Source organism: Platichthys flesus, chromosome 1 (assembly GCF_949316205.1).
Source record: "Platichthys flesus chromosome 1, fPlaFle2.1, whole genome shotgun sequence".
Classification (NCBI taxonomy): domain Eukaryota; kingdom Metazoa; phylum Chordata; class Actinopteri; order Pleuronectiformes; family Pleuronectidae; genus Platichthys; species Platichthys flesus.
The window spans coordinates 5,663,106-5,686,426 of record NC_084945.1 but is presented as its reverse complement, the minus strand read 5'-3'; the positions used below and the strand labels follow the sequence as shown (position 1 = coordinate 5,686,426).

The following is a 23,321-nucleotide window of genomic DNA, read 5'->3' as shown; positions in this document are numbered from 1 at the left end:
CTGACTGTCTTAATACATGAGCTCTAGTTTCACAGTATGATGTGATCATTATCGTTATTTTCAACGAGGCTCCAGTGATGTGTGCTGTGGGAAGCAGGGACTTAAGAGTCTGCCCCATATACCACCAAGTACCTGTGTGCGTGATCAAGCAAGAATTAATGTCAAATATGACAGGCTTTCCCTTAGAGAGTGTTGTCTCACTGAAACGTTTATGCCTTCATTCCAGACGCTTTTAGGTCAGCTTTCTAATTTAGAGCTGAAGGGTGTTGAGGTGAAACTACAAAAAAAGTATCTGACCACTTTACCCAACCTTCGAGTGGATTATTTGAAATGCAGCAAAGTTTTTTCACCAAGAAAATATCTCAGCAGAATTATTCATACGTTATTTGGTCTAGGTGGACATAATCACAACAAAAAATGTCTTAACATGTAGTATTGTGAGATTAAAGACAGTATGTAATATATTGAAAAACATAACTCACCTTTATCCACCTCAGGCTGTTAAAGCTGTGGCTGTGAAGATTTGACCACATTCAACACACAGTTGTGAATTTCTTATTTAAATCTCTACACGTGAGTTTTACGTTAGTCATAGTCCAACATCATTTATTACTTTGAATCCAAATGCAAAAGCATGTATGCAAATTTAATTTAAAAGGTGACTGAACCACTTTGAATGCTAGCATCATTTGAAATGGGTATTGAAAATCAATTGGGATTTTGCTGTCATACTCCCTCAACTGCCAGCTTCAGCTCCACTTCTTTCTGCTGCCTTTGCCATATGTCGTGACATTTCTTGGAGCACATAGTGCACAGGCCCTTTTTTGCCACGGTCCACTGAGCAAAAATGCCATTAAATGCTTTTGCAGGCTTACTGTGCAAAGTAGAGTATTGATTTACATGCAGCATAATTTCCTTGCCTCTCAAGTTGGTGGTGGTCAGGGTAGCAAGAGAAAGATTCAGCATAATTTCTTGAATAATGCTGGCACTTCACATATCTCTAAATTGTACATTTCCCCTGCTGGATGTTTAAGAAAACATAGGCGTGTTACAGCCAATGACCTGTATCCCATGCGTTTTTTCCCCATTTTTATGAAGAGATTTTTCTCTTGAGTTATTTCGTCAGTTGTTTTGAGGCCAGATGTCTCTGTAATAATATTGGATTTGCCCAGAAGCAACTGAGTCATCCTCTCCTCTGACTTCAAATCCAAATGCACCTTAAAAGAAGCTGTTTGGCATTACCTAGAAAATCAAGAGACACAAGAGCATATTTTTGCAAATATTTAAGCACTTTTTCACCTCTCAAATGAAGAGAAAAAACAATGCAATGCAAAGAAGTTTGCATATTTAGAGAACTGATGTCGCTGCATCACAACCACCATCGTGGTTAAACATTTGTTTTACAGGTTTTCCTTTACCATTTGTACTGGCTGTTGATATTTATATTCTAAAGTATAACGAGTATTTATGTCAGCTAATGCTACAGCAAAACTGCCATGCTTTGGATTTATCCACACTCAGCAGCAGAGTTAACAGGACTGTAGTCAGAGATACTTAAAAAAAAGTAAAAACTTGAAAAACAAACACAAATGATAAGGAATGGATTAGAGTGTTTCTCTGCTCCAACATGACCTGCCAGTTCGCCAGCTTATTGCAAGCTTTGTTGCTGCTGATGGCAACACAGCTCTCAGTTCTATTCCAGCTACTTCCAAGCAGAACATGATTAAATAGCTACAGTTGTGTGTGCATGGGTCAGTGTTTACATTGAAAACATGTACTTCAATCACATTTAGTGTGTAGTTGGGGTTAGTTGTGGATGCTGGAGTATCAGGGCTAATGTTAGCAGCTTACTGATTCTAATAATTGGCTTTGGAAAAGTTTACACAACAACCCTAAACCATTAGCCTTTGCTAACAGGCCCTCATACTAAAAGCCTCTTCTCTATAAATAGTAAAGGTTTTTAAAAATACGAACAATTTAAGCATAATAACAGTCTGATATTCTGCATCATACTTATTTCTACCAGCATTTCAAACCCAATGCTGGTTCTTTACTTTCGATGTCTACAATTTTAACCACCTGGTAATATTTACGTGCAGCTTCATCCTCAGTCATTGAATATTTTATCATGTATGTAGCCATCAAGTGAATATTCAAGACCCTTTTACAATATTTTCGACTCAGCTGAAAACATTGAAAGGTTACCTGTCGAAACCATTTACAAACACTTCATGGAGTTTGAGCTGCAGCTTCATCGGAAAGACATTTCTGCTTCTTTGTGAAAGATTTGTTGTTTCAGTAATTGCTCAGAATTTCAAGCAGTAAAATTGCCATTGTAAAATGTTCAACTGCGTGTGTGCAATGCAACACTGTACGGCTTTGCAATAATAGCAGCAGTAGCCATGGCTAATGGTCTGTTGCTTTATTTTGTTTCAATGAAGCTGTTCAATTTGGGGAGTTTAAGATAATTCTGAGCTGAATTAGTACAAAGGAAATTCATGTAATCCCCACGTGGCTTCTCACCCCAAAATATTTTAGCCTACTTGCAAAACCTGTGAAGCATAAATTGAAGAGGGCTTTTAAAGAGCTCTTATTCAACACCTCCCTATTTAACAGTTCACTGTGTTCTCCCCTTGGACCATATAAGCAGGATCACCTTATCTATTGTAAGCTGTGTTACTAACCCATGGTCTTAGAGAAACCTAAAACTCGCCTTCGATAGGAATCAGTGGACAGCTTTCCTCCTGTTCTCCTTTCTCAACCCCTGCTCGTTGCCAGCCTCCAGGAGAAGGAAGAGACCAGTATTCCCACAGAGGCTGAGTGAACACAGATTGGAGGGCTGGACCCCAAGCGTCAGAATATCAAAGCAAATATTCACCTTCAGAGACAGACGTGTTCATAAAATCCCCGGTCCTTCTCAATTTCCACATTACAAAATCAAATGCCCACTGTGAAGTGGTTTGTTAGCTCACTTAAAACATGAGCCTTTTTGCTGGCAGCACCTGTGTTGAGGAGCGTTGGATTTGTGGCACCGATAAAGGGAGATTGTGGAGGAAAATAAGAAGTTTTAATGCCTTCGATTCCCTGGATTGTTCTTTGATGTCAAGGTTTGAAAGCAGACATGGTAATTGTCTCCAGGGGTTCTGGCTCTGTCTGTTTGAGTGTGTGTTTGAGTGTGTGTGTATGTGTTGTTAAAGAAACTAGTAAGAAGGGTGAAGGCGTCTGTCATTTTTTTCTTTTCCTATTTTTGTAAAAGCAGCGTGCTTGTCTGCTTCCACTCAAAAATAATTATGACAACATATTTATTTTCTCATGTTTGGGATTTTGAATTATGAACCACTTTTTTTATTAAAAAGCTATGCATGACATTAAGTCACTGTGTCTTAAAATGGTCATGTTTTAAAAAAATGTCATTTTCTACCCAACATTATAAATCCGTTGGTGGTTCTCCAATTCAGAAAGACTCATGCGCTCGGCAAACAGAAGCTCAACTGTGCACAAGAGAGAGAACGCTTTTCCTTGGAAAGTTCCAGCAGTGAGCTTGTTGAGTCTAAAAAGCTTTGACTGTAGTGAAGCAGCCTTGTTTTCTTCTTGCCCGAGGGCCACCACAGGAGGTGAAGTCATAAACATGGCTGGGAAAGTGGAACTGGGTTAAGTGAGGAAGTCTGTGTGAATCTCTCTGCACAAACACATGACTTCACTACACCTGTCATCACTAGAGCTAGCTCAGAGGCTAATGGATGGGCTTGCTCTTTACCAACATTATTTTTTTTACAGACCTCAATTGTTGTGCTTATGATGCAAAGGAGCAGGGAAATGTATTTTAATGCTCTTTCTGCCGCCCAGTCTTCCGGGGGGGATTTTATTGGTGGGATGGTGACAGCTTGAAGTCATTTACTTCAAGATGGTTACAAAGACTCAGCAGCTCGCACTCTGTGTTGGTTCTTAAAGTGCTCTCCACAGTACAAATATACACAGGCAGCATGGGTAATTTCCCTAAATCCTGTCTTGACTCCTCACTTGATAGTTAAACCTTAATTTTCACAGTGATGGTTTGAATAAACTTTATTTTTTTTGCAGTTGATTTCACTGTACAAACTTATGTACCCACTTGAAATGTAACTTTTTTTATCAGCAGCAAAATGTATCAAGCAAAGGAAATGTGTGTTTGCAGTTGAGCAGACTGACACAGTGGCACTTATTGGAAAACCGTGCCCCTAGTGCAGAGCGTCTAATAATGAGATGTCTCACGTCGTGTCGAGGATATTAATAATGTAAAAATTCAGAAGCCAGTGTTGCACACTCCTAGATAATTAATGTTCACCCTCCAACTTGACACCAGTTGATTCTGTAGGTGAAGGAGTATGTTACATTTTTAATCATCCCTTTTCAACTTGGGGTGGACGAGCTTCAATGATCAGGGCAAAGGGAGCTGCAACAGCTGCCTGTTAAAATCGATTTGATTTGGGTTAACGTCACATGGCGTCCGTATGATCCAGAGACTGTGTCCATACAAGCTGAGGGTCCATATGTTTGCACCTTTTGCTGCCAGTTTTAAAAGGGTTGTAAAAGGTGTCTGAGAATTTGTTGGACATATGATTTTCCGTGTAGCTAAAGCAACAATCACCTTCTGTTCACATGTAATACAAATCACTCGGTCTTTACTTACAATGATTTCTCTTTCTGTAGACCATTATGTAAAGATTATATAAATTCTATAAATGCAAAATACAGGATACGCCATGTTGATACAAAGTGATCAAAACAAAGACAAATGCAAAAATGAAGATTTTGCCATGTTATTTTTTTGGCCCTGTTTCTGAGGAACAAGATGTAACGTTCAACTGAAGTCTAAGAGACAACTGAAATCAATGATGCTTCCTACGAGGCCTCTGGCTACATTCACATGAATAGCGTAGTTTGGCAGTTTGCCGTACTCCAATAGAGACGCTGTTTGTGTTGAGCTTTACATGAATTGTTGATGCCTTGTTATTGAGTATCTCTGTTGGCATGAATAAACATGTAAAAGCAAAATATTGTTAATCCACCTGAGCTGCCCTGCTGGCCCACCTAGATTTAAATACCTTTTTAATGCAGTTATCTTGTCCAGTTTTGATTTCGCAATAGCTCGACAACTTTGAGATTGGGGAAAATCAATAATGACCCAAATGGTATTACCACATTTTGAACCAGTAAACCTATGGAAGGCTGATGTTGGAATTATCTAAAGGTGGCTTAGACCTTGTAAGATTTGTTGTTTAATCTAAGTAACTGGTACAATTATTGTAATGCTTGACAAGGTAAGTTCTGCTCAATTTTCATTTTTAAGTCGTTCAGAAAAACATTTGTCTGTTTTTAACTGTACATGTTGTTTTTAACAGAAATGCTGTTTTCACTCACTGCTCAGTTCATTATGATGCGCTCTACTTTGCCGCTCTTTCACAAAGTCAAACTGCTCTTTAATGAAACTCAACACTTCCTGCACGTTTCACAGTAAATGTGACGAGAAAAGATTATTTCTTCTCGACCTCAAGAAGACTTTTAATGTGAAACAGATGGAAGTTTGAATTAGCAGCAAACAGCAGATGGAAGTAAATCAGAAAACAAGGAGGATTTTTATTAAGATATGAGAATATTTAGAAATAAAGCGTGGATGCATTTGATACACACTATGAAGTTATTGACCAAAGAAAAACAAGCAAAGATCATAGCTACCTATATTAGCCATCTAAAGTTATGACTTTCCCAAAACCTATAACCAGAATACATTATGTATGGATTTCAACCACAAATGTCCATTATTATTCCAAATTGTAACTTTTGTTTGTAAAGCTTTTGAGAGTTTAACAATGACTTGTTTATTTTATAAAAAATTCGCAATTTGGGCAAAAATTCAGCAAATTATGAATTGTGTTAGTTGGAATTCATTAAAGCTTGATTTCTTGAATAAGTGACAACACTAGTTTGGACGCATTATTTTATCAGAGCCCTGTAAGAAAATTTGCATAAACACTGTACAGTAATAAATATGATATAGCTATTACTTGAACAACTAATTATCCCCTACTCTGTATTATGGATACAGTTGGTTTAGTCTCAAATTTAGACAAAATTGCTGTGGTACATTTAAAAAGTATTTCCTACAGCTAATTTTTGGGGGCAGTGTTTTTCACAGTCTAATTCATACAGGGTGTGTTTGTGCTCTGTTCCTGTTTCATTCAGCGATAGAAAAACAATACTATTAGTGCATCCAAAGGTTGAGAGGCAAATACAGCTCCATCGTCCTGAGGGCATATGCATTAGTTGGAGGGTTAGTGATCAGAATCAGGCTTGTGTTGTGTGGAGAACATGATAGATTAAAGAACGATTGGCAAACGATTGCTGTTGCATGCAGTCCCCAACAACACCCTTTCACCTCCCACATGTAGCCCCTATAGCTCAGAGACAACCCATCTGTTTCTCCATTCCCAGAGTGAAACCAGCCTTGACAGAACCGGCCAAGCACTATTTCAAACGTGTCCTTTCTGGGAAGACACAGTTGGCTGTGTGTAGTTCCCTATCTATCAAAATCTCTGCCTCTGTGTTCTTCCCATCACCTCATACTCTTATTATCCGTCTTTCTAACTGAAATGGTATTCCTTATTTTCCCTCACTAGTTCTCCCCCCCCTCTCATTCTCCCTTCATGCTGTGCCTCCCTCCTCCTTATTCCACCCTCCTCATTTTTTAAAGCCACATGCTCCCAGCCCGTCTGGCTCAGTTGCACCCTGCCAATGAAGGGCTTTTTATTGGGCTAAGATTGAGTGCAGCCAAGCAGGGCCTGGCTAGGGCTGAGGCTGGGGCCAGGCTCGCAGTCCCCCAACCCCCCACCCTCTAAAACTGCACAGCCCACTCCACATGCCTGTTCTGGTCTGGCCCTGTTGCCCAGAAGGAGATTACTTGTCTCTGCTGCCCTTAATTGCCGACAGCAGCTGAAAAGAGCCACAGAGAGAGACATTGTAGAGAGAGGAGAGAGAACAGTGTTGGCTTGTTGAGCTGTCACTTGACAAGCTTAGATTCAAAGGTTTGTGTTCCTTCTGTCAAATCCTGGCTCAGTATTTAGCTGGTTTTATTAAGATGGATGTTGTTTTCATCAAACGCTGCTTGCAGCTCACGGTATTTTGGACTGTACTAAGTATGAACGCTGCACTAGAAAGTGTACAGAGGAAGGAAAGGTGATGAAAGACTTGCATGAAGAAGAAACCTCAGTACATGATACTTTAATATAAGGATGTGTGGAATGAGCAGTAGGACCCCTGTGCCCTCTCTCTTCCTTCTAAACCACTATTTTCATACCCAATAGCTTCCTTCCAGCAGCTTCTTCCCTGCCGTCCCTTTTCCAAATGAATTTCATAATAATACAGTTGGTTATTGTTGAATCCCTCCTGGCTCGATCCCAGCAAATTAAATAGTGGGCAGCGTATTGAACTGGCAGTCTCTGAAGAAGCTGTGAAGCTCCATGAATCTTTCACCTCTTCTTTTTTGTTTAGCATTTTGTATGTATGTCTACATTCATCTTGCAGCTACTTGTGAAAATGTTCTGAATCCATATTTACAGCCAAGTGTTGTCTGCTCTACTCCTACTCACTCAGGCTCAGCACATATTATCAAAGCCTTCTGTGTTTAGGCTGCAAATAAATAGAGCCTTCACTTTAAATAGTTTGGGCTTGTGCTGGTTTTTCATTCTTTGACCAGACAAACCGATTAACACAAATCATCAGCTCCTGAATTATGTTTATAGAAATACTTCCACATTGTGGGAAATATTCTCATTCACTTCCTTGCTAGTAAATGACATTACTCTGATTGGTAAATGTATAAAATATGAACACGAGTAGCTGGTTACCCTGGCTCTGTATTAAGTCAACACCTAACATTCCACTAAACATGTTGTTTTTTTACACTTCAGCTTTCCTCACGTTACCTTAGAGGTGCTAGGGATAATCAGTTTCGCTTAGCTAGCTGGTTACAGAAAATACAACGAAATAGAAACAGCAATGGTGAAAAGTAAGTAAGGATTTTTTTTTGGACTAAGGTGGAACTGTAAGTGTTAACAATGATTGAATCATACACGCACAACTTGATCAATAGTCAAATATTTAAATGGAGAAAAAACTTAAAAATAAATAACTGATGATTTATCTTTTATGGGCAGACTGGGAAAGTAGATGTCTATGTTATGAAAACCGTATGAGAGCCTGGTACCACAGTAAACATGCTCTCCTGTGAATAGTCTATGAACACGTCGAGGCTGCAGCGTCCATGTCGCTCTACAGTCTGACTTCTAACGGCAAACCAAATTTGCCCGGAGCAACCAACTAGTGATACTCGACTCACGCTGGGGCATTTTAATGCACCTGTCACAGTCACTATACATATACCCTCAGATCTCTCCCATGTTAAACACTTGGGTCTCTCTACCCAGAATGCCCCAGGGCTGTAACCCTGACCTACCATGCTAAGAAACCGTCACACTAACGACTTCTGATCACTCTTTACTCAATTCAGAGTGAAAGTCATTGTCACCCAACTGTGTTTCCACATAAATCCATCTAACAATTTCTTAATTCAATACCTGTGTTTCTCAACAAGCTCAGATTTAATTGCATTTGTTTGGGGGTCCAATCCGACGACATTAAATCCTTCCTGATGAATATGGAGGGCTTCGGCAAACCACCGTGTCACACAGCCACAATGTTTCGTGCCCTTTTGATTAACATGGAATGGAAACAATTAGGTGGAGGGGGGGGGGGGGGGGGGGGTAGCGAGGCAGAGCAGCACATTCAACAGCTTTAAATGCTAATTAGCTAATGGAGGATGAAAGAGCAGGCGACTGGCCTGGTCTCACATGAGCACACTCGGGCTCTGGCTGCAGCGACGCTTATTTCATCTGATTCTAGAAACGCCACCACCATTTTGTTTCCTTGAATAACCCCCCCGACAACACAGCCATCTTGTGATCTCCAATGAGCCTGAACTCATCTTTTCAAGAAGTGTCCCTTAACAATTACACCTTCATTATTTCCCTTTTTAGATTATTCTCAGACCTGTGCTCTTGGTATTTGAAATTCTTTTAAGTAATATATATACTTGTAGTGTTTTTTCAGGGCGGCAAACAAACTTACAACCTCAGGATGATGTTGATGTGTTTAACCAACATTTGACCCAATTTCAGCTGACTGATGTCACAAATGTATTCTTGGTCACTGCTGTTCACACAAGACCAAGGTCTATAAAAGCTGTTCCAATCAAATTACTGCTGAACCATTACATCAGACTTTGTGTAAACCCAACAATGAATGACAATGACTCATGGTTCTTTAAAAATAATCACTGTGCACTGGGTTAAGTCCCTCTGGATTAAAGTGTCTTCTCAAGTGCTGAGCATGTACATTTAAAGGAAGACTCGATTAGGCTGCTCACCTAAGTAAGCCATTTGAGAAGGACTGCTTGGTCTTAGCAGTTCACAGGATCGATCTTTACATTGTCGGTGTAATTTCATGTCCCCTCTGGCTACTTTAAAGACAGTATTCCTTCTTCCCAATCCATTAATTGCTACATGGGGACACAGAGGCTTAGTATTTGTTAGATGTATCATGATGCAGACGTGGGCAACTTTTCTTGGATGCAGAGACCGAACTTAGTAGATTCATGTTTTCCTCTATGTTCTTTTATTTTGCAATGTCCCGCTGCTGTATAATTATAACCACTGCTGCTTCAGGATCAGTTCAGGACGCAATTAAAGGTCCGGTCGTCTATTTCCAGTGTCAGACTCTCTTCTGTCTTGAGTGTCCTCCGTCCACTCTCCTGCTGACCTGCAGACACACAGACACACAAACAAACAAACAAACAAACACACACACACACACACACACACACACACACACACACACACCCAGGCTGCAGACTGGAGAGAAGTTCTTCCCGCAGATTCTCACACAACGCAATTTTTTTAAAGTCATGTTGCAGAAGAACCGATGCCCCCCATTAATCTAGGAACATAAATATGAATTCAGCAGGTTTTATTAAGATTGGCTCGGAGTGTGAGTGATTAGAAAAAGAGGCGCTGAGCAGAGTCACTTGTTGACCAGTGGAGTAATGAGCCTCCATGCTGCCAGGCATCCTAATGCAGTGAAGGCTGAAGATAAAGCACACCAGTCTAAACTGAATGAATGTCAAATCAATGTGGAGAACACTGGCCACTGTTACAGAATGACTATTTTGACTGATTTATTCCCCCCCCCCATAGACATGCTAACCATTTTATCTGTCTTTAGAAGATAAGACTAGTTTTAACTTTATCCCAATTGAAATAAAAGCCAACAATAAGCTCTGTTTAGGAGAAATGTTATGATCTCTGTGAATGTGGGCAGGTTTTTTCAGCCTCTGTGAGAAGATGCCATCCAGGAAATACAGTTTGAGTAATAGAGACAGATTTTGAAGGCACAGCTATCACTGTGTTTTCTTTTCAGAAATTATTGTATCTTTTGTTACAACAATCGCAATGCAAACAGTCAATATACCAGGAGTGTGTGCGTTGGCCTGGATTTGATGGATTTGAACCTGGTTCATCTAATTTTCTTGACAAGCCTTCAGTCTTTTTGCTACCACTGCACCGTGTGGAGGCGCTGAAATAAATTAGGTGTCTGTTTTTCCTGCAGGGCTGTCATCAAACTGAATGCATCATATCCACTTCCTTACCATATCTGTTGCACTAAGCACTTTTGTAAATAGGTAACAAATGTTTTTCTATTTTTCACAAAAGGCAAAGTAATTTACATATATTGTTTCGACTTTGTAGTGTTCACCAAATGTTACTGAAAGAGGCATTGATAGCTCAATTGTCGGGGACACTCAGGCCAGTATACTTCATCAGCAACGCTTGTTGGTTTCTTCTTGAGAAAATATGAACAACTTCTCTCTTTTGTGTTTGTACAGAGCTACTCGCGATACTTTTCACAGAACCACCTAGCCCAACTATTGTAATGTCTTCTTAAGAGGCTGTCGGAAAAACTGCACCATTATCCACAGTCTCTCCCTTCTGTGAGCCAGACAACGTTTAACTCTGCTTCAAGTGTGGCCCTTCAAAGCAATAAACACTCTGGATCTTTGATGTTGTTCGACAACATATTCTAAGGCCTGACTCTCTGGCATAGTTTTGGTCCTTGAGAGTATTAATGGCAGTAGAATTGGTGTGTTTGGGATTGACCCAAAATAAACTAGAAACAAAATGGCACTAAATAAAAGGAAGTCCCCGCCAAGGGCCAACAGCCAATTCAATCAATCGTGTAAAATTTGCATATACTAATAGATATCATTCCACTGAATATGCCAAGATCCATGAATTATTCCCTTGGAAATTGGAGAAAATATCAAAAGTCCGAAAAATATCCTTTGTCTGGATAAACCCACTACATTTTTTTGGCCCTTGCTCCATCCTTCCACCATGTTTCTTGGAAATGTGTTGAGTTATTTTTGTGTAATCCTGATGACAACAAACCAACAAACAAACAGGAGTTGAACCTTATCTCCTTGGCGCTTGTAAGTGTCTGTGTTCAAGGCAATGAAGGAACATGTTGCACAGTTTAATGACTCACTGAAGTGTAATTGATCATTTTTGGAGCTGTGTAGTACAGAGGATCAAGCTCGATCAGACTTTAGCCACACAGGGAAAAATATAGATGGAAAGCAAGGATGAATTTAGTGTTGATTTTCTTTTTTCTTTTTTAAGTGGGATTTATTGACGATTAGAATCCGACAAAATTCATGGGTTGGGTAGTTTCGTTGAAGAGCTGCTCTGGGAAATCTAGGAGCGGATATACTTGACGGGGAGATCTAATTTAATTGGAATTACTGTCATTTGCCAAAATGGGATCAAGGGGCTCTTTCAGGGTTGCCACTGATGTCTAATGACTCGGAGTGTTTACTTATTTTACCATTCGCCAGTGTATTACGATGAAGTTGACACAGACTGCAATCAGAAATAAACGTCTCTATCATCTTTGCCCAGTTTGTCAGGGTTCATACAGATGGGTAGTCCACTCTGTTGATTTCCCTTAAAAGCCCCAAATTTGTCACAACCTTCAGTGCTCCTTTGAGGCAGATAGGGAGGCTGTGAATAAGAGAAGTGGGAGACAGAGGAAAAAGCATGCTGTCATGAAAAGAGCCGCTTCCTGGCTGGCTAGATGCAATCATGGGCACTATCTGATAGCGCCGGAGGAAATTGGATGAGCTGAGAGCCGTTGGCTGCCAGTGATGGGAAAGATGACTCCTTTGTCACTGTGTCAGTCAATTCCCTACTCTCACCTGAGAGATCAATCAATAACACAGCGAGAGAGGGAGGCTTTCTCTTGTCTCTGGGCCCTGTTATGCTGTAGGCTGCTGTCAATTATCTGCTGTAAAACACCTTCTCCTTCATCGGAATGTGGTATGGCAGCTTTTTATGGTGTGCATAAATATGTCCGAGACGTAGTTAAATGTGAAGCTTTTCTGCTGATTTCGCAGAAAGCTTTTAGTAAATTATGACATGTTAGAAGGTAAAATTGAGTGTAGTTAATAAGTGGTTTTAATAAGTTTCATTTTGTGATGCAGTTGTGTCCTTCGCAGTGTCTATACACACAAATAGTAATTGTATGTCTGGGATTTTTGGTGCTGGTTGTAATAAATTCAGTCTCATCCTTACTGCTCGCAAGTGGTGCAACTGCTCTCATTAGCAACTGCATCATTAGTCGTGTAATTATAGCGCATAAGACCCAGCGAGACTCATAACTATCAGTTGCTGTCAGGCATGTACTATTACATCAGGCAAGGAGGACATCTAGCATGATTTAGGCGTATAAATAGAGACACTCACTGAATGATTCATAACTGGGATGCAGGGCATTATGTGTGTTTTTTTTGTGTTATATTTCACATTTTCTGTGCACAATATTGCCACCGCTAAACTGCGATTTTCTCTTCCCTCTCTCCTGAAGTGCCCTGCTACCTGTGAGGAGTCCGCCTCCCCATTCGTCTTCATCTGCACCAACCCTCAGGAGCTGCTGGTGAAATTCTCCATGAAAGGGAGGCACAAGATCTGTAAGTCCTTCTTCTTTCATGTCGGGGGAAGTGAAGTGTATGAAATTAGCCCGAGCCGACCGAGGATTTTCAGCCTTCTCCTCTCGCATTTGTGTAGACATGTAAAAGACATTATAATGCCCGGCACCGATCCTGATTACTACATTTTCATTAATGAAACTACTAAATTGCACACAAAGCACCCTCCCACATACAGTATACATGTACTGATCCACTCTGTGAGCCATCTGTAAAGACGTTTTTTTGCTGTCAGGTTGCCTGGGGGACAAGCCAGGCCTGGATGTGCTATGTTGTTGCTGTATTGTGTGATTTATAATAGGTCTCAAACACTTTTTCCCTCTGCTGCCATAGCTGCTGCTGCTGCAAAATGATGTACCTGCAAGCTCTTTTGTTAATATTTCAAAACACTCTAAAGACTTGAGAGGATTGTTTATGCAGCTGTGCCTCTCACAGATATTTCCAGATCGATGGAGATGGAGAAGGAGAGGCTGAAAGTAAAATGTAGCAGGATATGTGCCCCTTTTTTAATCCACCAAAATGAATGTGATGGACCCGTCTCCATCTTTGTCAAAATGAGGCACAGTTAAGAAGGTTATAAGAGGAACAGAAAAAGACAGAAAATGAAATTAATGAATATGTTAGGATGTCAGCAGGTCTAGAAAAATATGGAAAGTTCGACTAATAGTTAGTCTCTTACAGTAATCAAATACTGTATAAGTCTTTCTTCTAGAGGTTTTTATGCTCTTGCACTTTCCTGCTACACTACACCTAAAGTGTACAATCAGCCTACTTATAATCTATTGTTGATTAGATGTTTTAAGTCGTATTAAATTGTTTATACATTTCACTCCGTCAAAAGCACAGTCTTGAATAAAAGGCTGAACTTGATATGCTGACACAGTTTTATAGCCTTCTGTGCTGTCGTAAGCACAGAATGCTGTAGGGAAAACTACACCTACATTATTAAAACCGAGAGTAGCTTGTGGTTTTATGAATCAGCAGCTTTTGATTTTAAATTTGATGAACCTGCTTGTGGAAAATGGTTAACCATTAATATACCGGCAGCTGCAGCTTCATTCTTTTTCCGTTAGATCTTTCTTAATAGCCAATCTGAATATTGCAGATTTGTTTTCTGAAAAACAATCAGGTAGCAAAATGCCATCTCAGATAAACACTCCCTGTGTTTATATTTTTAAATTTCACATTTTAACCTGCAGCAGCACTGTACTGAACTTAAATATATATTCAGAATATCACAAATTGACAGATTAGTTACTATATGCATGGAAGTTATTATCCTTCCCCTTAGACAGGCTTTTTATGATCCATCATGTCTACAATATGTTGAGTAATTACATATTCCGTCTTTAACGCTCTTCTCGTGTCGTGTACATGCTGCCAGCGCCACATATCAGTGCAGTGTTTAGATCGGTTATCCTGATCCATTTGACCGACCCAGTCCAGCCTGTCTTATTCACCAGGCAGCCTTTCACTTTGTCACCCCCCCCCCCCCCCCCCCCCCCCCATTCCACCTCAATTCCCTCTGCATCTCACGGGTCAAGGCATTGCCGCTCATCCTGCTCAGAGGGAGCCAAGCACTTGTATTTTTTTTTGCTCCCACAGCAGCTCACATTGACAAGATCTGCTTGTCACTGGCATGGCCGGCCATCTCATGCCTCATCAGAATGAGCAAGTAAACAGTCCAGTTCCCTGCTTTTCCACTGCATTCAGCGGACTCAGGGATTTATTTCATAAAGCAGGTATTTGTCGTGTTTTTCGATGGTTAGTGGTAAACATCAATATATTAATATTAATACTTGGGTGTAGAAATAAAGCTCAAATTTGACAAATTAAATGTTAGCTAGAATTTTACTTTGACTTTAATGTTTATGTATTTCTCCATTAGCTGTTACCAAAGCAAAAACTACTTTTGCTGAGCTCCATGACATACAATTAAAATGCAACAATCGCCAACCATAAGACAATACTACTTCATAGTATTATCATTGAAAACACAGTAAAATAACATATAACAAACATAATGTATATGTGAATGTCTAAATTATTAAATATATTGTCTTCCTATTGCTTTCGTCAGGCTGTGTTTTTCTTCTCCTGCCACTTTTCTACTCAATACATTTTGGGTTGGAAATGTGCAGCTGTTTGTTTTTTTGAATTTTCCTAAATTAATGTAAATTTAGATTTGTTTTGACTGAGGAGCCGGACAAATGAGCTGAAAGCTGCACGATGCTGCAGACCTTTTCTTGTGGGATCATCAGTATTAGCAAACGTTCTGCTTTAGCGGGAGCGTAATCATTTTGTTTATTGCAGCTAGACGCTTGAGAGGAGAGAAACGTCCAAACACTGATGGACGTTCTCGGATGCATTTGGCAATTACCAAATAATCTGATACTGCCTTTCTCTGCAGCCAGTTTTACAATCAGCTTTGTAGATAATGTGTTCAGCACTGCTACATACAAATTCAGGTTGATCAGTCATTACCCTGTGGGAGAGTCTGTGGCATTTAAAATGGCACACAGCCCAGGCTCACTCCCTGTAATGAGGGATGTGCATTATGGTTTATTGCCACATCCTGTGAACATTTGTGTCTATGGGTGTGTGTGTGTGTCTATATGGGTGTGCATATGCGTGTGTGTGCTGAAGGTCAGCCTGGGTGTTGAAAGCTATTTGGCTCTTTGACATAACCCCGAATTTCCTTTTTCACTTCCTTACAGCGATCCCTCTCCTCCCCCGTGTTTGTAATAGCTTGACATTCTCTATATGATGTGTCTGTGCACACACGGCTAGAAGTATGAAACACAAACCATAAACCACTAAGACATTTTCTTCATGAAGTATATATTATCTCTTTATACCAAATGTCAAATCACACCGGTTTTCACCCTATAATAACATTTCTTTTATTTTTAGTGAATAGTTTTACCTTCTCAGCTTTGTTTCCATAGTGTCAAAATAACTGGGCCTTTTCAAAACATGTTGAAAATTAAATAATCAAATAAAATGTAACTTGTCAGGCCTCAACAACTTGTTCTCAACATCACGGAGAGTTTACTCTTCCGTGGTCGGGGAGACAATTGACCACAGTGGGAAGTATCATTATCTGCCAACATGCAGGGATCTGAATTTGACAGTTGGAGGCATAACCAATATATAATTGTATGACTAAGAACTGACTTAATCTGAACAAGAGCCTGTAATATAGGAGAGGCGGTGGTCTAGTGGCAGAAACTTGGACTATGGACAGAGAAGGTCTCTGGTTCGTCTCTGGTTCGACTCCACGGAGAGACAACAAAAAGACAAGCCTGGATTGATCTGTCCAAAAATCCAAGAGTCTCCCTACCCTGTCTAGTGCCCCTGAGCAAGGCACTTTACTCCCCCAATATCTGCTCCCAGAGCGCCTTACATGGTCGCTCACTGCTCTGTGTGTCCTTCACCAGATGGGTTAAAAGCAGAAGTTAAATTTCCCTACCTGCATGAGTGTGCCTTTGCATGTCTGTGCATGTGTTTGGGACTAATAAATGCATCTTAATCTTAATTTGAGCTCAGACTGCTGTAATCAGTTATGAATTGAAAGTGTAATGGTGACTTCACTGTGAGGTGGGTCTATCACCTTAGTAGCTAGACCTCTAGTTACATGCGTTCTCTTTTACTGGGCCTGTTTTTGCTAACTGAGCCTTGCTCTTGAGCTATTTTTAATCTTCCTATTATGAAACCTCTGAAGTATTAAAATCATATTGCTTCAAAGCAGGAAGAGTACACACCTCGATTAATGTTCTACGAATCAATCAAATATCTTCATGACCTCGTTTAAAAAGTACTTGACAAGCAAGAATCAACACACACAAATCTCTTTAAACTGACAAAATTAAAGTCCCACATTAAACTGACAAAAGCACAGGATTAGTCAAAGATGTCCAACCGTTCACGATCAGTCTGAACGCTGTTTGGGTTGTTCTTCTCAAGACACCTGATGTCTTTTGTTCCATTTTAGGATAATTTGCCAGGCGTCAAAGTAACGCATTGTGGTGACAGTAGGTTGGATGCAAGGTACTAATGGACACGTCAACAGCACATTGTAGGGTCAACATATAAAGCAGACAATGATTCAGACTTGCATTTAAACCTGAAGGTAATTTATAGTCCTTTTATTAACCTGCATGTCTTTGGACTTTGGAGGACACTGAGGTACCTGGATTAAACCCACACAGGCACAGGGAGAAGATTAAAAGGGATTGAATCAAGGAGTGTTTGTAAAGATTGACGATGCATCTCCACTTCCGATCAAATGAACCTGGATCTAGGTGCTGCAATTTTGCGTTTTTAATGATGTTTGGGTGTCTGCTATGATATTAAGGGTCCAAATGTGCTTGATCAAGTGCGAGTCAGCTTGTGTTATCAATCCTGCAGTCACCCCATCTTTGAGAAAAACATGTCTATACATTGACTTTTTAATTTAGTCCCATCTGCTAACATGGAGGAGTTTGGGTTAATGACCTTTATTGCAGCCACCCAACAGGGGGCGATCAAGAGGATTTAGCTTCACTTTTTGGAGCTATCATATTATCTATCTTTGTATAAAGTCTATGGTTCAAACTTGGAGTGCTAAAAAAATCATAATGAGTTTTTTATCCGAGATAAAGACAAGCAATGAGACTCATGAGCTAAGCTTATCAATCAATCTCTGCAAGAAGGAAGAGAAGAGCTTGTTACCCATTATTAGAACAAAGTTGTCCAATGTCTTTTTAAAGAATAAGTGGCCATTTTGAGCTCCTCACTCAGTTTGGTGCTGAATGTCTAACTCTTGTGATAATACATATGAATTCACAGAGTGAGTGAGTTTATGAATACTGGCTCATCTTTCTCTATAAAGATTAGTCACACTAATGGCTCTCGGGCAGATTCAAAGGAGCTCTCTGTGGCTGAGGTTTGATCCAACTGCATGCAGTGAAGGAAGTCATGGGTATAATTGCCAAGATGAAAAACTCAGCTACAGCAGCAGGTCTGGATGAGATCTGTTTTATATCTTGCCATGTAAGACATTGACATTTATATATAAATATCACTGGATACTTGCTTTTCAAAGGACCTCAAGGACGACAAAAGAGTTCTGTCCTGAGGTGCAAAATGAATTACTTCTTTATGAGCCATTCCAAGATACCTATCGTGAACACTTCATGTATATATCTACATACATAGCTGTTTGCTTTACAATTTTTATAATGATGCTTTATTATTCCAAAAAATCATTGCTCCTACAACATCATCTTATTTTTGGAAAACTATAATACCATGAGTAAATGTACACTGTGGAGCATAGGGTTAGCCAATTCTGTTTTGTTTGTGTTGTATCATTAATCTATCCACAAACAGAGGTTTTCTAACAACAGGAGGAGGCTGGTGTTTGATAAAGGGTGTAGAGGTTACAAAAGAATGCGGTCATGCTTTCAGTACTATACTGTAAAGCTCAAAGAAAAAGCAGGCTGGGTAATAAATGACCCGTCGCACGGTTTCTTACCACAGTCAAACTAGAGGACATTGTTGTTTCAATACAACAGCAAAAAGTCCTTTACTTTGCTAGAAACACAACAGAGGAGCCGCCGGTGGGTTTGTTTGCGGTGCAGCCAAGAAAAACTCATGTTGTTTCAATAAAGAGGTCAGATGATAATTGGTCATTTTTTTTCCACCATGCCAGAAACAACCACGGTTTGCTTTTTCAGATTTTTACTACACTGAACAACAGATTAGTTAGCATGGACTTCAGTTTAGTATTTTCTGATTAACAGAACAGATGTGTAATTTATCGTATTTCATAGACATTAGGATTTTTAGAATAAGTAGTTATTTTTCGAGGAAACATCTCTGGATGTAGACGTCTGTTTTTCACTGACTAATTACCTCTGCCAAGGACGTTATGTTTTCATTGCTGTGGAAGGTGGGGGTGTGAGTCAAGGAAGAACCCATTAACTTGAGGAGCAGTTGCGATTAAGAGGGCGGATAGAGTAATTTATTTTTTCACTTTCTTTAGCACTGCAAGATATAATGTTCCTTGACATTTTTGTGAATTCCTCCAAAAAATAGTTGAATTCAAGGGGAGACTGTTGGGCCTCGGTGATAGAATTCGCTCTACTGCATGCCAATCTAGTTTGTGGTCTATTTTAAAACTCACACATATTTAACATAACAGTATCTCAATTTATTTTATTATAAATACAAAACAGCAAAGTGCTTTCTTGGAAACAGTCAAGTGATGTAAAGCTAAATACCAGCTAATCTTTAGGCAACTTTGAGGAAGGTTTCCAAGAAATCAGCCTGAAATGGTAAATGCAATATAAAGTGGCAGCTAGATAATGTAAATACACTAAATGATTCTTGTTCTTCCCAATCTTACCACTCATCACTCTCACACTGCACACATATTCACGAACAGCCCCTGAATGCTCAGCTTATCATTTGTCTCCATGTGCTTCGATAAAAAAAAATACAGACCACTGAAATCCAGTACAATACATATTAAGCAGACTTTTGGGAATTGCTGGAGGCAAAGAAATCTATATTTACTTGTTCCAGTGTAACAGCCACGTGCCAAGGGGCTAGTGAGTGTACATCGCAAATAAATGATTCTATTTATTTGGTTGTTATGCATTCAACATCATATCCCTCGTACACATTTCACTTCCAGCTCTCGTTTCAATTTAATTTGCATCCCCACGCATATATTATAGTGCTGCTGCCATACGTAGGCTTTTTATCCCTCAGGTTGCTGCAAATATGGAAATAACACAATATATTCCCACTGAAAAATATTGGAGTTGAATTTTGCTGTACTTACCATCAGCCACATTGTTACCTTGTTATTACCACTTTATTTTATGTGTGAAATCACAGCACCATGGGACCTCAAGTAGAGAGACAGCCAATTACCTAACAAATGTCCACCCTCTCTCCTGAGGTGGCCATGATTTTTTTTCCCCTCTCCTTTGTTCCACCCTTCCTCTGTCATCTACTACTGGGAGACAGAAAGAGGTCAGAGTGGCGGAAGTCCTGTTTTGGTTATTTATTCATGGATTTTCCATTTAATATTCATGCCTTTTTCAGGACTATCTGGCTGCAGAGGAGAATTTGCTGCCTCGGAGGCAGCCGGGGCCAAAAATCAGGTTTCAGCTCCAATGAGCCCAGTGGATGAAGGCGAGAGAGAGAGATAGAGCGAGGGGAATGAGAGAGCGAGAGAGCAGGGTTTCATGTGTTCTCTAGTAAATGAGAGGCAGGCCTTGAAGGTGACAGGCTGTGTTTATTACTGATCTGTCAGCCGGTTAATGGGGAGAGGAGAAGAGCGGAGAGAGAGCTGAGCTGTTGAGCAGAGACCAGAGTACACAGCCATGGAGGCAAGAGAGAGCCCCGAGCAATAAACTTCACTCGACTCGATGTGCTTGTCTTCACAGATACAGTGACAGCACTCCTGCTGAGCTGCTAAATTAAGCTCACTTAAAAAAAAAGAGAGAGAGAGAGTATCTGGCTTTATTGTCATGAAATTATTATTTTTCACTAAATAAACATTAAGACCTTAAGCATGAGACCTAAGTATGTCAAGGCTTAGACATCCTTCTGCATGTCAGAGAACGTGCACAGGGGACACTCAGTCTTTTTCTTGGCAGTCTCTTTTGTACGTGAGTCAAGTTTGTGTTAAGCACATTAAAAACAACCAGAGTTGACCAAAGTGCCGTACAATAAAATAACTTAACTTAAGGAGAATGACCCAGAGTAACATGTTAAGAGCCAAAAATAAATAATAACAAAAGAAATTATGAGTAAAGAGTAGGGATGAATTTCAAAATAATAACATACTGTAGGCTTAAAGACTATTTTAGAAATGTTTCCAGCTATGAACACATGAAAATGGATTCATGTGCTCATTATACAGACGGATCCTCAAACCATAACTACACTGTTGGTACCAGTCAGTGTTCACGCATTGTTCATCTTTCCTGCTTTCAACGTTCCTATTTACGAGAGATAAGTCAACCAATCAGCTTGATGGAAGGTCTGCACGATGCCACGTTGAGATTTAGAATGTGTGCATGTTCTCTGCATGCCTTTCCCACCGGAAATTACCCATAACACTCTTCTACATGGAGTTTCATACGTTTATGTGTAAATTCCGATAAGTGTAGTGTTTTTGTCAGCGCACACAAAGTTCTCGGTTTGTATCTTTGCTTTATAACATTTCAAGCCAGGCTCAGTGTATTCTTTTGCTCTATTCTCATGTTTTCATACTGCACTTAATTCAATAAGAGAATTCTGGCAGTATGTACTATACTGTATGTCCCGGGGTTATTATTTGTATTTTGATGTGGAAAATAACATGAAATAGCATTTTTCGAACCGTGTAACCTTGACAAAGACACGCTTCACCTGAGAGCTTTGTAGTAGTTCACTGCACTTGAGCTCAGAGGTTTTATCAGCTGCCTTTGGTAATGAAAGCTCTTGGCTTTCTGTGTCGCTATATGGACTAAATATTGCTGTGCAAAGAAAATGCGCTTTGTTGTTGCAATAGATTTGTCTTCCCTTATCTTAACCAAGAATTGGTGCCTTTATCAGTCAACACAACAAAACCCATATCCATCAGCGTTTGACATGCCACTGCTTTCGTGGGTCTCACATTTACTATACAATCGACATGCTTTCTGCATTAATCATGAATATTTTATGCATTTGTTATTTCATGTAATCTAATTAGGATTCAAGCCCTGAGGTGGCAGATCCATGTTGCTTTTCTATTATTAGTTATACCCTTTTTCTAAAAAGATGTTTGCCAAACTGGCTTAAATGAGCTATAAACATGAGAGTTGGCCCAATGAATCTTGGCCCATGTGTTTGTGGGGCTTGTATCAAAGGCCAACATTTTTACTGTAAATTGCATTGTCTTGAAATTAACACCACCTTCTTGCCTCTCTTTAATTTTTAAAGAACAGCATTTTTGACATCTCCTAAACCACAGGGTTGATCTCTCCCCAATTGTGTAAAGATAATCACTGGACCAATCTTAAGCTTGGAGCTTATTGACTGAGTTTTTTGACCAATGGACTTCACCATGGGTGAGGCTTAGCGGGAAATTGGATATCTTCACGTCGTGTTTGGGTCTAAGAATTCGGATTAAACCAAAATCTGAATTGTCATATTGATTGTTCAGTCCTAGGTGCTAGGTGAGCATTCCTAGATAAACGCATTGGAGACATGAAACACAATCTTCTGAATATCCACACAGAGGTTTGTTCAAATCCAACGAAGAAGGGACAAATTATGCAATTATTGAAATGCTGCAGGCTCCGTAATAATGAAACAAAGTGTGTGATCGCTCTCACTCCTTTTAAACAGAATGAAACTAACTGAAGTGAGTGTGCTGGGTTTTGTGAAGCCTGCCACCTGCTCATAGCTTAAATGTTGGCCGGTTGAGCTGCTTCCTTCTGTCGAGCGGAAAAGGGCTTGAACCCACGCTTGCTGCCTCCAGCTATAATTACTATTTAAATAAGTGAAGAATTAATTAGGAACATTTACATGTGGAATGTATATTTTACATCCGTACCCTCCATGTGGCCCTGGTTTAAATAGCTTGTATCTGTCTGTGTGGTGAAGGACTTAAATGCAGCCGTGTAGGAACCTACTGTGTCCTGTAATGTATTGTTGCACAACCTAGTTTTTCTGAGGAGGCCTGAGGGGCTTACACTCCTGAGACTAGAATTGATTTCATCTTGGGAATTGTAACGTGGATGAAAGTGTATCAAGCCGAGGGATTCCTGTTCCAGGCGCTCAGATCAGTGGATTTCAACAACATAGGTTTTGAAACACAATCATTTCCACTTTAAAAGGGATCTTTAAAAGCAGCTGCTAATAGCTCATCAATGTTCAAATGCTCTTCTCCCGAAAGCAGCCAACACATCACCTCTTCTGCAAAAACCTACATTCTTAATTTATACTGGGGAGGGTCAGTGTGTGTTAATGGGGACACACATGGTTTTGCAGTGGAATCAGTGTGTTATTCATATTTACATATTGTTTACATACTGTGTGTACAAATAGAGATGTGTGATATGAAAAGAGAATTGGAGACTGGACCTCAATGACGTTGGGCGTCAGTGTTCTTTGTCTCTACAGTCACAGTCATCAAACTGGGTCAGCATTGAGCGGGGGT

General features: G+C 39.9%; 1 protein-coding gene across 1 annotated transcript in view; it reads left to right on the top strand.

The window, feature by feature from the left end:
• trip4 (thyroid hormone receptor interactor 4) overlaps positions 1–23,321 on the top strand; it is a 65,343-nt gene that overhangs the window by 12,478 nt on the left and 29,544 nt on the right. The window contains exon 12 of the mRNA XM_062400314.1: positions 13,012–13,114. Within this exon, the coding sequence (XP_062256298.1) occupies positions 13,012–13,114 (103 nt within the window). The remainder of the gene's footprint in view (positions 1–13,011; positions 13,115–23,321) is intronic.